We start from the raw sequence: 14,713 nt of genomic DNA, 5'->3' as shown, positions 1-14,713 counted from the left end.
TGGAAGCCCCCGGGACACTCCCCACTGGGTCCCCCCGAGGTGGGAATCTGGGGCTATGCGGAGTGAGATGTACAACGGGGCCTCGATGACAGATTCATTCAGATAATATCCATGGGCTGCCGAGGCCCCCCTGTCATCAGGTGCTCGCAGGGATGGTGTGGGGAAGACAGAGACACATGCACACAGACAGAGACAGAGACAGGCTTGCCAGGAAGGGAGGCCCCTCTCTCGGGCTGTGGGGTTGAGTTTTAGCTCAAGCCGCACAACCCCAGACAGAATCCTGTGTTCTCAGATCTAGAAGAGACCTCAGAAGAGCCCCCGCCCAGGGCAGGAATCCCCTCGGTGGCATTCCTGAAGGAGCCTTTGCCAGCCTCCACTTGAACATGTCTCTTGTCAGGAAGCTCAGGCTCTCTAGTCAGTCCGTTGTGGGCTGATAGCTCCCGTCCTCAGAAAGCTCTTTGTTACAGTGAACTGAGCCGAAATCTGCCCTCCTCTAACTGGTCTGGCAGAATGTGGAAGAGAAGAAAATGAAATGCCTTAGATCTTCCTAATTGTCATCCTGCCGTCTCTACCCACCTGCTGCCAGCCCTAAGCTGGACTGGCCCTCTCCCAGACCCATCAGGGGTGGGGAGCCTGTGGCCCTAAGTCCTCAAGTGCAGTCATTGACTGAATCCACACTTCAGGGCTGCACTTGAGTACCTAGAGGGCCACATGTGGCCTCGAGGTCACAGGTTCCCCACCCTTGTGCCTAGCTCAGGCTCTCATTCCAACTTGAAGCTTGACCTCAACCCTAACTTGGACTTTTCTAGCCAACCATTGGCCCTGAAGCTCAACTACTGGTTTCTCTTGTGAGATAGTTGTCTCATTCCGGCTCCGAATCCCAGGCCCAATCTCAGTTCAGACTGTGGACCCAGCGCTCCCACTCCCAATTCTCAAACACTGTCATTTCCCTTTCCCATGTCCTGTCTCTCTTGTGATCAAAGATGTTAAGAGTTGGAATGTTTCTCCCTTCTTTGGGAGAGAATTTGTTCATTGTCAAGGTAACTTGACACATAGCTTCTTCCCATCCTCTCCCTTCCTGGAGGATCTAGTCTTTGGTTTTCAGGGATGGACCTACTGGGATATCCAGCTGATGCTGGCATGAACTCTGTGGAGACGCTTCCCATCCCCAGCCTCTGTGGGATTGAGCTGGGAGAGTCTGGGAGAGGGGGTCAGAGCACCAGCCAGAAAGCCCTGGAGCCAGAGACAGGTAGGGGGCTGTTTGGGAAGGGGGAGAACCAGGGATACCTTTGCATTAGCCATAGCCTTAGTTTTCCTGACTCTACCATGATGTATCCATTAGTTTGCCAGCATAGATTTCAGAGATAGCTCAGAGACAGCCTGGGTAGGGGAAAGAAATTCTGGGCCTCAGTTTCCTCATCTGGAAAATAAGAAGGTTGTTCCAGTTGGTGGCCAAGATCTCTCCCATCTCTGATGATCTGGGCTTATCCTCAAAAGTGGCCCAGCAGGGAGAGCTTTGGGATCCCATCCCTTCTGCCTGGGGAGGTTGGGATGAGTGCTGAGCCTTGGAACTTTAGTTTAGTTTTATGTGCTGAGATCAGCTTGTATCTTCCTGCCTGAAAAGATCATCAGGAGAAGCTGTTAGTATACTAGCAAAAAGACTGTTAGGCTTATAGTCTCAAGATCTGGGTTCAAATCCTGGTTCTGCCATATATTGGCTGTGTGACTTTGGCTAAGTGCCCTTCCCTCTCGAGACTCATTTCCTTTCCTATAAAAGGAGGGTAACACCACGTGGTTTCCTGAAAATATCCATTATTTCTCCCGTGTAGTGTGATAAATGGCAAGAGGGATAGGCAGCCCTCCCAGCCCATGTAGGGGAAAGAACACTAGGCTGAGAGTCAGCAGGCTCTGGCTTGGCTTCTGCTTCTGATGCAAGTCTTATCCCTTCTCTGGAAAGTGTGAGGAAGAAACTGACGCACTCTGTGAACTTCCAGGCCTTTAGGAGCGGGCGTCCTAGCTGGGGAGGCATCCTGATGGGGTGGACCAGGACGGGGCTTTGGGCATTTGGGGACAGAGGGTTTGGGTTAGAGCCTCAGTCCTGGGAGCCTCTGTGCTCTTGTGTGCATTTCAGCTTCAGGTTTTGTGTCAGGAGAAAGAGGATAACAGCACAGTCTCCTTCACGGTTATTGTCAGCTTTGTGAATTTGAAAGTAACTTTGTAAACTTGGGAGCAAGTGAACAAGCATTTATGAAGTGCTTACTGTGTGTCAAGTGCTGTGCTGAATGCTGAGGATAAGAAGGTCAAAATACAGTCTCTGTTCTCAAGGAGGTCCAGATCTAACGGGGAAGACGACATGTAAGCAATTGTGTACATTCGTTCGCTCTCTCTCTTCCCCCCTTCCCCTTCTCTCTCTTATCTCTCTTCCCCACTCTCTCTTTTCGCTCTTTATCTTCTCTCTCTCTCTCCCTCTCTCTCCTCTCTCCCTGTATTTCTCTCTCTCTCCCTCTCTCTTTCTCTCTTCCTCTCTTGTTCTCTCTCTTCCTCTCTCTCTCTCCCTCTTTCCCTCTCTCCCTCTCCCTTTCTCCATTCTTCTCTTGCTCTCTTCCTCATTCCCTCTTTCTCTCTCTCTTCTTCTCTCTCTTCCTCTCTCTCCCTCTTTCGCTCTCTCTCTTTCTCTCTCTCTCCCTCTTTACTTCTCTCCATCTCTCTCTCCTTTTCTGTCTTCCTCTCTCTCCCTTTCTCTCTCTATTCTTCTCTTGCTCTCTTCCTCACTCCCTCTCCCTTTCTTTCTCTCTCTCTCTCCTCTTCTTTCTCTGTACACACACACACACACACACACAGAATGTAAATAGAAGATAATATTAGAGAAGGTCCTAGCGTTGATGGGAGGGGGGCGGATAATGACTGGTGGAAAGGCCTTTTGCAGAAGGTGGGGTGTCAGCTGAGTCTTGAAGGAAGCCAGGGGGAGAGCATTCCTGGCATAGAGAGGAAGCAAGTCTGTATTATTATTATTTGTCCTCACAATTAAATTCCTTCTTATTAGTTAGGCCTTTTAGTTATTATTAGTTAGGCCTATCAGAGCTAGGCCTGACATATCCTTCGCTCCCTGTCCCTCTCCACCTTGGTACCTCTTGAAGTCAAGAAGAGCCCAGATAGGTAGGCGCCCCCACGCCCCAGCCCCTTTGGAGGATTTATGGGAGTATAAGGACCTGAGTAAGGGAGGACGGTATATATGGAAAGGTGCGGATGGTTAGAACCGCTGGAGTTCCTTGTTCCTGGGCTGGCTCCCTAGTTTGGAAAATCACATTCAGGTCACACGTATGGAGAGCTTCCTGGGTTGTGTGCCCGGCCCCCGTGGTGAGAGGGAGGGAAGGAGGGAGAGAGAAGGAGGAGATTGGTTCCCGGCTTTGCGTTCATTCCTTCCTTCATCACTTATGTAGCCAGCGCCTTCCCCTGGCTGGGCTCCCCTGCCCTGGGGCGGCTCAAAGTCTAGTTGTAGAGACAAGATTTATACACACACAGGACAATTAGAGAACAATACAGGACAGTGTGTGTTCAGGTGCTAACGGAGAATTGGCCTGGGGCACTTCCTCCTGCCTGGAATGCCCTTTTTCCCTGCCTCTGCCTCCCCAGAATCCTGCCCAGACTTCCCAAACTTCCCTGACGCAGCTTTCTGTTCCCTTTCTGCCTGCATTTCAGGGGGTCGCGCGTCATTTATTTAGCTTTGATAGCATATGCATAGGGAGGGGACAGGCCTGAGAGCCAGGGTTCACATCCCAGTGCTGACTTTATTACTTGACTCTGTGGGCCAGATGGCGCCTTGCTGTGGCTAGAGTGGGCGACCTCAGTCAAAATCCTTCGACCCTTACAAGCTCGGTGGTCCCAGGCAGTCGGTTCATCTTTCAGGGTTCAGGGCTAGGGTCCTTTCAGCTTTACAAATATAACTTTTTAATTTTTCTACTTATAGTAAAACATTATTTTTTTCATTTATAATTTTCTTTGATCTTAAGTCACCTCCTTTCTGGGCCTCAGTTTCCTTATGTGTAAAATGGACTAGATGAACTACCTCTAAAGGCACTGTGATCCCCTTGTATCTTGTGACCTTCCTCCCGCAGTCAGTCAATAAGCATTTATTTATTTAGTTAGTTTGCCTTTATTCATTTATTTTTTTTTTTTGGTGGGGCAATCCGGATTCAATGACTTGCCCAGAGTCGCACAGCTAGTAAGTGTCATGTTTCTGAGGCTGGATTTGAGCTCAGGTCCCCCCCTGACTCCAAGACCAGAGCTCTCTCTGCTACACCACCTAGCTGCCCCTTCAATAAGCATTTATTAAGCACCTGTCATGTGCCTAGCACTGTGCTAAGTCTTTTATAAATATCATGTCATTTGATCCTCACAACAACCCTGGGAGGCAGGTGCTCTTATTTCCCCCATTTTGCATTTGAGGAAACTGAGGCAGAAGAGAGGGCAAGTGACTTGCCCAAGGTCACACATCTAGTAAGTGTCTGAGGCTGGATTTGAACCCTCCCGTCTTCCTGACTCCAGGCCTGCTGTCCACTGCATCGTGTAGATGCCCCTGTGTCTAAACGTGCAGATATCCATGTACAGACAAACTACTGATGGGATAAATTTGAAATAATCAACAGAGGGAAGGCACTGGAATTAAGGGGGTTGGGGAAGGGATTCCTGTAGGAAGAAAGATTTTAGCTGGGGCTGAAGGAAGCTAGGGAATCTGAAAATAAGGACGTGGAGGTGAGAGGAATTCTATGCCTGGGGGCCTGCCAGGAAAATGCTGGGAGTTAGGAGAGGTAGTATCTGGGGAGGAAAGTGTAGCCCCCCTCCCCGAGCAAACAAACATTTTCTCTCTTCCCCCATCCCAGCCTCTACTCCCTTAGGGATGTGGCTGAATGTCTGCCCCAGGCCGGAGGTGACAGGCCTGAGGCTTTGGGGAGCCCGCTGCTGCTCGGCCTCCCTGGGGGAGTTAGAGACCTAACAACGGGGGGGGGGGGGGGGTTCCTGTGTGGGAGGTGAGGAGAGAGTCTGGGTTAGCCTTTAACCAAAGCTCTCTCCAGGAACTGCCTTGTCTCTGAAAGGAGGTGGGAGGGAAGGCAAAGCCTTGGCCGGGAAGGGGCTGAGGGGTCCCCCGGCTTCACTGTCTCCCTCAGGCTGGCAGCTCCTTGAGGGCCTTCTCCCCCCCCCCCCAGCAGGGTCCCTTCCAAGGCTGGGCAGGTGTTTCAGAAGGCAGGGGGTGGAGTCCTGGGCTTTCCAGGGACCCAGGGCTGAGTTCCCCTTGCCCAGCCCGGCCTCCTCATCTTTCCTCAGCCTCCAGGGGCAGGCCCTGGGTAGGGGAGGGGCTCCCCTCTGCTTGTATTACAAGCACTGTCTTGTTTTACAAAACAAACCCCTGGGGGTGAGCGGGGGAGTACCCACAGCTTGACTCTGGAGATGGGAGAACCTTTTTGGCTCTGGGTGTGAAGGCAAAGTAGGCCCTGGGTGTGGTGCGGCGTGTTGTGCTGGTGTCTGTGGGCGTGTACATCTGTGTTTGTATGAGTGTGTGTGTCCTTGTAGGGCTGGACAGCTACGTCCTTGTGAGGACATCTGTGTTTCCACGAGTGTGTCCTTGGGTTGTGATCTTACGCTGTCCATCTCCTCCCATGGCACAGGGCACAGTCTAGAATCTGGGGGAAGGACTCAGGTCCTGGCCTCTGCCCCAGCTGGGCCACGTGTCCCAGGGCCAGGCACTCACCCTCTCTGTGCCCCAGGGAACTCACCAAGACTGAGTTGCTGAACTGGTTGGCAGTCTGTGTTGGTAGAGGGGTTTTCTTACCTGGAATTTCCTGTAACAGGAAAACCATAGGTTTGGACCCAGAACTAAAAAATCTGACTTTTTGTACGTGGGAGCATTTTTTTGTGCGGTGTGGCAACTGTCTCTGTGTTTCTCTGTGTGAGCATATAGAGTGGGATTTCAGCCCGTTAGCTAGGTAGCTCAGGGTCGTTTCAGAATGGGGGCGGGGGGCAGGCCAGGCCTGTGAAAGGGTAATGAGTCTGGCCTTGCCCTCTTGTTTCAGCCGGAGGGCCTGGACTACTTGGAGATAAGAGAGAGGTGTGAGAGAAGTCAGACAGACGCCTGCCCCCCTGCCCCCTTGCCCGCCTGGCTGGGGCAGCTGCTCCCCTGGGCTAGATAAGCCCACCCTTTGAGCCAGGAAGTCCTGAAACACTTCTCTCTGGGCTACTGTAGTGGGGTAGGGAAAGGGTTTGGAAAACCCCTCACCCCCAGCCAGTGATAGGCACCCCTCGCTATCTGTGTGACTCCAGGAATGTGGTCTTTGGTACCTCTATCTCCCTTCAACATGCCTTAGAATCCTAGATTAAGAGCTGGAAGTGATCTTAGAAGTCACTTAGGCCAGCGGGAGCCCCCGCCCCCCAATTTTATATCATCAGAGGGATTTCTGAGAACTTACAAGTGACTTGCCCTCTGGTAACCTGAGTCCTTCTACTATATCCTCTCCCCCTGCTCCCCCCTTACCATCTCTATCCCCTGCCTGACCCCTCCCCCTAATTTTTCATTCCTTCAGGATCCTACTTGGTGGATAATTTCCCCTGGGGCAAAAGGCCCTTTGACATAGCTTAATTTGGAATAAGGAGAGGCCTGGGTTTGAATCTTCTCTCCAACTGTTGTTAGTTGTATAAGCAAACTTCTTTTTTTGAGACTTAATTTCCTCCTCTATAAAATGGGGATATTTGTCTGGACTTCCCAGGGTTGTGAGAACCCAATGAGATAATGTATGGAAAGCATATTATTAATGAGTGGTGTTATTCCCCCGGGCTCCTTTGGAGGACTGGCCCTGGAAGCTTCAGCCAAGCTGGAAGGGATCCAGAGCTGGAGGGAGCCGAAAGGGACTCTCAAAATCATTTCAGTCCAGCCTGGTCGTTTGTGGTGGTGGTTGTTTTTAAAGCTGAGGGAACAGAGGTCCACATGAGGAAAGCCACTTATCCAAGGTCACACAGCAATACCAGCTGGGCCAAGATTCAAAGAGCCAGGTTTTCTGACCTCAGGTCCATCCCTCTTTTCACTGCTTTGTTGGCTCCCAGCCCTTAAGTGTGGGAGTGTCCCCCATGATTCTTTCAGAAACCCCACTTCTCTATTTTTTCCCCCACTTCACTTTCTACAGTCAGTGATCCCATCTGTGGGCAGCGTCTTTTGTGTTCAGGGCCCACTCACCCAGAGGATACCCTTATCTCAGTTATCGAGTTCCGATTTTGCTCTTGAACCCTGGCCCCAAGTCACTTAGACATAGAGCTGTCTTGCTGTCACCCAGCGTGTTTGCAAACTTCTTTATATTTTTTTTGAAAACTGTCTTTTTTGTCTCTTCACTACCCTATCCATATCTTTTTTATTAATGTATATTTTTAAAGATCTAATTCCCCCCGCCCTGGATTGCTTTAGCTATTTATGCTTTAGCCGATATGTTGCTTCATCATTATGATTTTCTTTCCCATAATTATTCATTGTTTCTACAATTTGTTCTTCGACCTATTCATTATTTAGGATTTCATTTTCAAGCCTCCATTTGGGTCTGTGTCTTCTGTTTGTGTTCCCTGAGCTGGTCATATTTTTAGCATGTTATGATCTAGAAGGGATGTGTTTTTATATTTCTGCCTTTTTACATTTATTTGCAATATTTTTGTGCCAAGTTTTCTACAAGTTGCATGTGGCACCGAGTACCCCCTTCTTAAATCGTTCCATTTGGAGGATGATCTTATGTCCGTGACATCTTTCACCCTCTGTTTTCCTTCCTTCCTTCCTTCCTTCCTTCCTTCCTTCCTTCCTTCCTTCCTTCCTTCCTTCCTTCCTTCCTTCCTTCCTTCCTTCCTTCCTTCCTTCCTCTCCTCCTCCTCCTTCCTCCTTCCTTCTTCCTTCCCTTCCCTCCCTCCCTCCCTCCCTCCCTCTCCTCCCTTCCTTCTCCTCTCCTCTCTCTCTCCTCTCTCTCTCTCTTTGGCAATTGGGGTTAAGTGACTTGCCCAGGGTCACACAGCTAGTAAGTGTCAAGTGTGTGGTCTGAGGCTGGATTTGAACTCGGGTCCTCCTGACTTCAGGGCCGGTGCTCTATCCACTGTGCCACCTAGCTGCCCACACCCTCTGTTTTTTTTCACTCCCAGGTTAACCAGACTGATTTAGGCTTCCATCTCTTCTCGCCTGGACTTTGGCAGTAATGTTCTAATTGGTCTCCCTGCCTCTCTACTCTTCCCCCACTCTAATCCACCCTCCACACAACTTCCAAAATAATCTTCCTGCCGTACAAGTCTGACTGTGTCACTTCCACATTAAAAAATCCCAAAACTTCAGTGTCAACCTATTGCCTGCAGAATAAAGGAACGGACTCCTTAGCCTGGCATTTGTATCCCTCACTGGTGTGCCTGGAACCTAACTTTTCAGCCTTATTTCTTATCTCTCCTCATGTATTATCACCCCCAAAACTACTAAGCTATTCACCCACCTTGACTTTTCTTTTTTTTTTTCCCATTCTTTTCCTTCAGATTTAAGCCCAGAAGCCCTAGAAAGCCTGCCCCCGTCTTTCCAGCTTGAAGTGTTATCTTCCCCATCAAATTTTCCTTAAGCTTGTTTTATTTTGGGGGGGGTGGAGTGGGGGGGGAATATTTCTTTTTTGCTTTCAAGATTCCCTGCCTGCTTAAGGACTTGGGAGTCAGAAAGGATCTGAGTTCAAATCCTGCCTCAGGGTACTTACTATCTGTGTGATCCTGGAAAAATTGGCTAATTTCTTTTACCTTCAGTTTCCTCATCTGTACAATGGGGATAACAATAGAATGGTTGTGAGTCTCAAATGAGATAAAATATGTATGCAAAGTGTATTGCAAACCTTAACGTGCTAGATAAATGCTATTATTTTACATAGTTCTTTATTTGTGTGCTTTGGGGGCTTGTTTTTTTGTCATTGTATAATCAGAGAGTAGCGTCATGTCTTCTGTTCCAGGTACTTAATAAACGTTTGCTGAATCATACCCTTTATAATCTAAATACTCTAGTTCAAAACAAATGGCCCAGTTTTGGGTTAGATGTCCTTTTCCTAGAAGTATCGGTTCTGTTGGGGCTTACTAGAAGCCAAGGGAATGGAACTTTAACGGTGGGATCTCGGGCACAGTGTGAGGTGTACGTGGTAGAGAGTGGTCAGCAGGAATCTCTTTTGTAATATTCTTCCTGCTTGTGGTCGTCCAGCCGACCCAGTGAGGGGAGCGAACTGTCCCCGGAAGCAACCTGTTCCTTTTCGGACAGCTCTAATTGTTCTCCCTACTTACGTCAGACTCTTTTTTGGCCTCTCTCCACCTTCCATCTTTGCGCTAGTTTTGACTTCAAGCCTCCAGCAGGGCAAATCTCTCAGAGTCTGTTTCACAAGTTAGCCTTTCAAACAATAGAAGGCACTTCTCATGTCCTTCTCCGGCTTAAACATGTTTGGTTCCTTCTCGCCATCTTCATGTGGTGTTATCGGTTGTCTTTTCGCTATCCTCGCCATCTGTTTTAGATTGTCTGCGTCCTTCCTCAGATATGGTACCCTGAACTGCACCGGTGAAGGCAGAGGAGAGTGGGACTGCCCCCCTCCCCCCTTCTTCTGGACACCGTGCTGGCGAGGGACAGCCAGAGAGCACGTGGCGACTAGAGATCTGGGTTAGGAGCCAGGAAGACCTGGGCTCAGGTACCATCTCTGAAGACACATGGGTTGTGTGACTTTGGACTAATCCCTACCTCATCTCTCAGTGTTCTGGGTCAGTGGCGTCAAACTCAAACAGAAATCAGGACTGCTAAATTGTACATAAAGATTGCCGTGGGCCGCATATTGACTTAGAAAACCACACGTTTGTAGATTTTTTGAAAAATTAATACATCAGGGGCAGCTAGGTGGCACAGTGGATAAAGCACGGGCCTGAGTTCAAATCTGGCCTCAGACCAAACACTTGACACTTACTAGCTGTGTGACCCTGGGCAAGTCACTTAACCCCAATTGCCTAAAAAAAAGAAAAATTAATACATCAGCACATTAAAATCAGATAGGATGCCTTTTTATCTGGGTCAGGCTGTACTCAGGAGAGTTGTGGACTGAATGGTCAGTGGGCTAGCTGTTTCATGCTTCTGTTCCAGGTAATTCTCTCTCTCTCTCTTTTTTTTTTTGGTGAGGCAATCAGGTTAAGTGACTTGCCCAGGGTCACACAGCTAGTAAGTGTCAAGCGTCTGAGGCCAAATTTGAACTCAGGCGCTCCTGACTCCAAGACCAGAGCTCTATCCACTGTGCCACCTAGCTGCCTCTAGGTAACTCTCTTAGCATTGTAAGTTGCAGACAAGGTGCCAGTTTGTGTTGGTGGAGGGAGTTTCCTCATCTGAATGTTCTCTGTCTTAATGAAACCCCAGGTCCCCTGATTGTCCCTATTCCTATGCTTCCTTTAATTCAGTCTAGAGTGTTGGCTTTCTTTGTCTAGTATTTAGATAGAGAAGTGTACAGAACGCAGACAGAATTTTTAAAAGGGCAGTTTTGGGAGGGAGAAGGGCGCTAGAAATTGGGGAAGGGGTAGGTGATTAGGAAAGGCTTCATGGAGGAAAAGCAGCGCTTGAGTCGAGCTTTGAAGGAAACAAGGGAGTCCAGGGGATGGAGGTAGGAGGGAGTGAGTGTGTTCTGCTCATGGTGGACACCCAGGGCAAAGGCCAGACGCTAGAGGTCTTAGGCTCCCAGCATTATAGGGTTCTATCTGGAGTATAGGTCATCTCCAACCCCCTCATTTTACAGATGAAGAACTGAGGCCCAGAGACGTTAAGTCACTTGCCCAAGGTCACAGGGGAGGTGGAGTGTGTGGTGTGTGAGGACTGGCAAGGTCAACGAGACTGTATCACAGAGGAAGTAAAGGATCCCGAGCTTACAGAGTCAGGGCTGGAACGGACCTTACTGGTCATCTAGTCTAGTCCATTCTATTCTCTAGATGAGGTGACTGAACTGCGAAGGGCCTTCAAGGCATGTCATCCAGGGGATCTTAACCTGCCACCCATGAACTTCTTAAAAAATATTTTGTTAACTATGCTTTTTTGGTTTCCTTTGTAATCTTATGTATTATTTTATTTTTGCCCACTTGAAAAAAAATGTGATTCTAAGATGGGGTCCAAAGGTCTCACTAGACATATAAAAGGTTAAGAACCCTGATAAAGCCCAACACCCCCTCTCCCCATTTTTATTTATTTTTAATTTATTTTTATTTTTAAAAAATTTTTGGCTAGGCAGTGGGGTTAAGTGACTCGCTCAGGTTCACATAGCTAGTAAGTGTTATGTGTCTGAGGCCAGATTTGAACTCAGGTCTTCCTGACTCCAGGGCTGGTGCTCTATCCACTGCACCACCTAGCTGCTGCCCCTCTCCCCATTTTAACAGAGGAGGAAACTGAGGCCTGGAAAGGGAAGGTGACTTCCCACATGTAGTAAGGGGCAGAGGCAGGATTCAAATCCAGGCCCCTTCCAAAGGCACCTTGCTGCCTCCTGCTTGTCTCTGGGCCAGGGCTCCAGGAGCCAGTGAGTTCTCCCTGGCTGGGGTCACTTTTCCTGCTTTCAAGGAGGCTAGAAAGATGGATGGCTGAAGTAGGCCTGGGAGATTCCCTGAGGGAGCTTGTTGGGGTGAGACAGTCACCAGGGCAGATTGGATCACAGAACCCTTTTGGCGCCTCTCAGAACAGGGCCCCTGGGAGGAGAAAGTAGAGAAGACTGAAGGATGTCATGTGAGGCTGGGCCTCTGTCCTGGGGAGAAGCTGGCCAGGAGCCTGTTATCCTTTCCTCCCCCCTCATTCCTTCCCATTCTGGTGTTTTTACAGGTGTCCCACAGAGACTGAGGGAAACTCCTGCTCAGGGACAGCCAGGCCTCCTCCTCTTTTTCCTCCTCTTCCTCCCTGTTAACCCTTCTATGCTGAGACTAATCCAGAGACAGGCCAGGGCACTGAGACCACTAGAACGAATTGCCTTATTTACTGGCGTAGCAATCACTTGTTTTATAGATGCTCTCTTTCTTTTTCTTTCTTTCTTTCTTTCTTTCTTTCTTTCTTTCTTTCTTTCTTTCTTTCTTTCTTTCTTTCTTTCTTTCTTTCTTTCTTTCTTTCTTTCTTTCTTTCCATTTAATTATTTTTCTCATTTACGTGTAAATAAAATTTTTTAACACTTTAAAAAATTTTTTGAGTTCCTTATTCTCTCCCTCCCTCCCTTCTCCCTTCTTGTGAAGGCAAGCAATTTGATATAGATTATACATGTGCAGTTAGGCAAAACATTTCCACGTTAGCCGTGTTGCAAAAGACAGACCAAAAAACACAAAAATAATAAAGCAAAGAAGCGTGCTGCAATCTGCATTCAGAACCATTCCACTCTTTCTCTGGAGACGGACAGCATTTTTCATCGTAAGTCCATCAGAATTGTCTTGGATCGTTGTATTGCTGAGAAGAGCCAAGTCATTTACAAGTGCCCATTGTATAATATTGCTGTTACTGTGTATAATGCTCTCCTGGTTCTACTCTTTTTTTTTTTAAATAAATTAAAAAATTTTTTTTAGTCAATTGGGGTTAAGTGACTTGCCCAGGGTCACACAGCTAGTAAGTGTCAAGTGTTTGGTGTGAGGCCACATTTGAACTCAGGTCCTTCTGACTTCAGGGCCGGTGCTCTATCCACTGCGCCATCTAGCTACCCCTGGTTCTACTCTTTTCACTTCATATCAATTCATCCTGAAAGCATCCTGTTCATCATTTCTTATACCACAATAATTTTCCATCATAATCACATACCACAACTTGTTCAGCCATTCCCCAATGGGTGGGCATCCCCTCAATTTCTAAAAAGAGCTGCTGTAAATATTGTTGTTCGTATAGGTCCGTTTCCTTTAATCACTTCAGGATACAGACCGTGTAGTGATATTGCTGGGCCAAAGGGTATGCACAGTTTAATAGCCCTTTGGGCACAGTTCCAAATTGCTCTCCAGAACGGCTGGATCAGTTCGCAACTCCACCAACAGTGCATTAGTGTCCCTGTTTTCCCTCATCTGCTCCTACATTTGGCATGTTCCTTTTCGGTCATTTTAGCCAACCTGATAGGTGTGAGGTGGGACCTCATCTTTTTTTTTTTTTTAAATATCGCTTGTCGCTCCCCACTGACTCTCCCTTGGCCCTCATGCCTTCATCTCTACGTTTCAGAATCCTTTGTTTCTCCAAGTCTCAATTCATGTGTCTGCTTCTACCCGAATCCTTCCCTGATCCCTCCCTGTTCTTGACCTTGGGATCAACAGAGATGACTGGGGTGTTTAGAGTCTGGGTTATTGGGGTTAAGATGTAGTGTTTTCCAGAAATAGGGAAGTCCAGGAGAATGGCCTGTTAGGGAAGAAGTGGTCAAGTTCCATTTCAAACACATTTCTAGGCAAACCTAGCTGGCACCAGGCCCCAAGTATTGCCCCCTTTTTCCTTATAGCAGGGCTTCTGATGCTATTGCCCCAAGGTGTTCTGGGCCTCCTTCTTCCTCCTGACCCCAGTTAAGCAGGAGTAGCTGTCCCTTTCATCAGGGATGTGCCCTCCTCTCAGTACACTGAACTCTTCTTCTCTCTGTTCCCACCGGCTTTCCCTGCACCCTCTCTTCCTCCGGGGGAGCTGACTGCCCCACTCCTACCCATCTTCCAGCAGCCTTCCACCTCCATGCTTGGGCCTCAGGCCCTGCTTCACTGGGGCATTTGGGGACAGGACCCAGGCTCCAATAAGCAGCCTTTCCCCACCCTTCCATTTGGCATCTTACACCATTTCAAGAGCTGAAGTAATTTCCTCCTCCAAATAATAATGATGATGATGATAATTGTTCACATTTCTGTAATGCCTTGCAGTATTTATCACGTGCATTCCTTTCAACAATCTTATCAGGTGGGTAGTCAAGTGTCCCATTTTACAGCTGAGCAAATTGAGGCCCAGGGGAAAGTGGCTTGCTTCAGGTTGCAGGGCCTAGATTGGCCGCGGGGCCCAGCTCTGATTTTGCTCTGTTCACAGCCCTGCTTCTTTCCCCTGCCTGTGAATTCCCCAAGGGATAGCCTCTGAGAAAGCCCTACTCGTGTGTAAGGGGTGGGAGGGACATAGGGCGAGGGAAGAAGGGGGCAGTTACTAAATGGTTTAAGTGCTGGGGTGTGTGTATGTGTGGAAAAGGGGGTGAAGAAATGAAGGATTGGGTCCTGAAGGTGAGTTAGTGCTTGTCATTAGCTGAGGTTAAAGGAGAGGTCAGGTCAGGCCTGGGGCACAGGAGGAGGAGAGCTCCGGCCTTCTCAGGTGGAGAACTGACTCTTTCTAGGCTTTATTCAGCTTGGGCCCGAGAGCATCCTGTATGTGTCCCCGGCCCTGGCCCCTGTCTGAGCTGATTTGTGGTGAGGCAGCCAAATGGCGAAGGAGAACAGGCTTCCTTCACCAGGCGTGAGATGTGCAGGTGAGTGAGTTCGTAGCCCAAGCCTGGCCCGGGCTAAGGAGCAGAGAGTTGTGGGGGACTGGGTTTGGTTTTCCTAATGAGCAGATAAGAGGGAGAAGGAAGGGCCTCCTAAGTGATCACGGTAGGAGGTCAGCGGGCCAGCTCTGCTGTCGGCTGGCCATGGGCAAGTCACTCTGCCCTTCAGCGATCTAGCGAACTCTCTGACTGTCAGTTGCAGAGAAGGGTTAGGACCTGCC

General features: G+C 48.8%; 1 protein-coding gene across 3 annotated transcripts in view; it reads left to right on the top strand.

Moving 5' to 3' along the window:
- Positions 1–14,713, top strand: part of FGFRL1 (fibroblast growth factor receptor like 1) — a 132,051-nt gene that overhangs the window by 43,152 nt on the left and 74,186 nt on the right. The window contains exon 1 of one of the 3 annotated variants that reach the window (XM_021005461.2): positions 2,131–2,355. The exons of the other annotated variants lie outside the window; for them this stretch is intronic. Coding sequence (XP_020861120.1) covers positions 2,283–2,355 — 73 coding nt within the window. The 5' untranslated portion in view covers positions 2,131–2,282. Of the gene's footprint in view, positions 1–2,130; positions 2,356–14,713 lie in introns of those variants that run through there. 3 annotated transcript variants of the gene reach the window in all.

Source organism: Phascolarctos cinereus, unplaced genomic scaffold (assembly GCF_003287225.1).
Source record: "Phascolarctos cinereus isolate Bilbo 61053 unplaced genomic scaffold, phaCin_HiC Scaffold_9;HRSCAF=440, whole genome shotgun sequence".
NCBI lineage: Eukaryota > Metazoa > Chordata > Mammalia > Diprotodontia > Phascolarctidae > Phascolarctos > Phascolarctos cinereus.
This window is presented reverse-complemented; position numbering and strand designations above follow the sequence as displayed.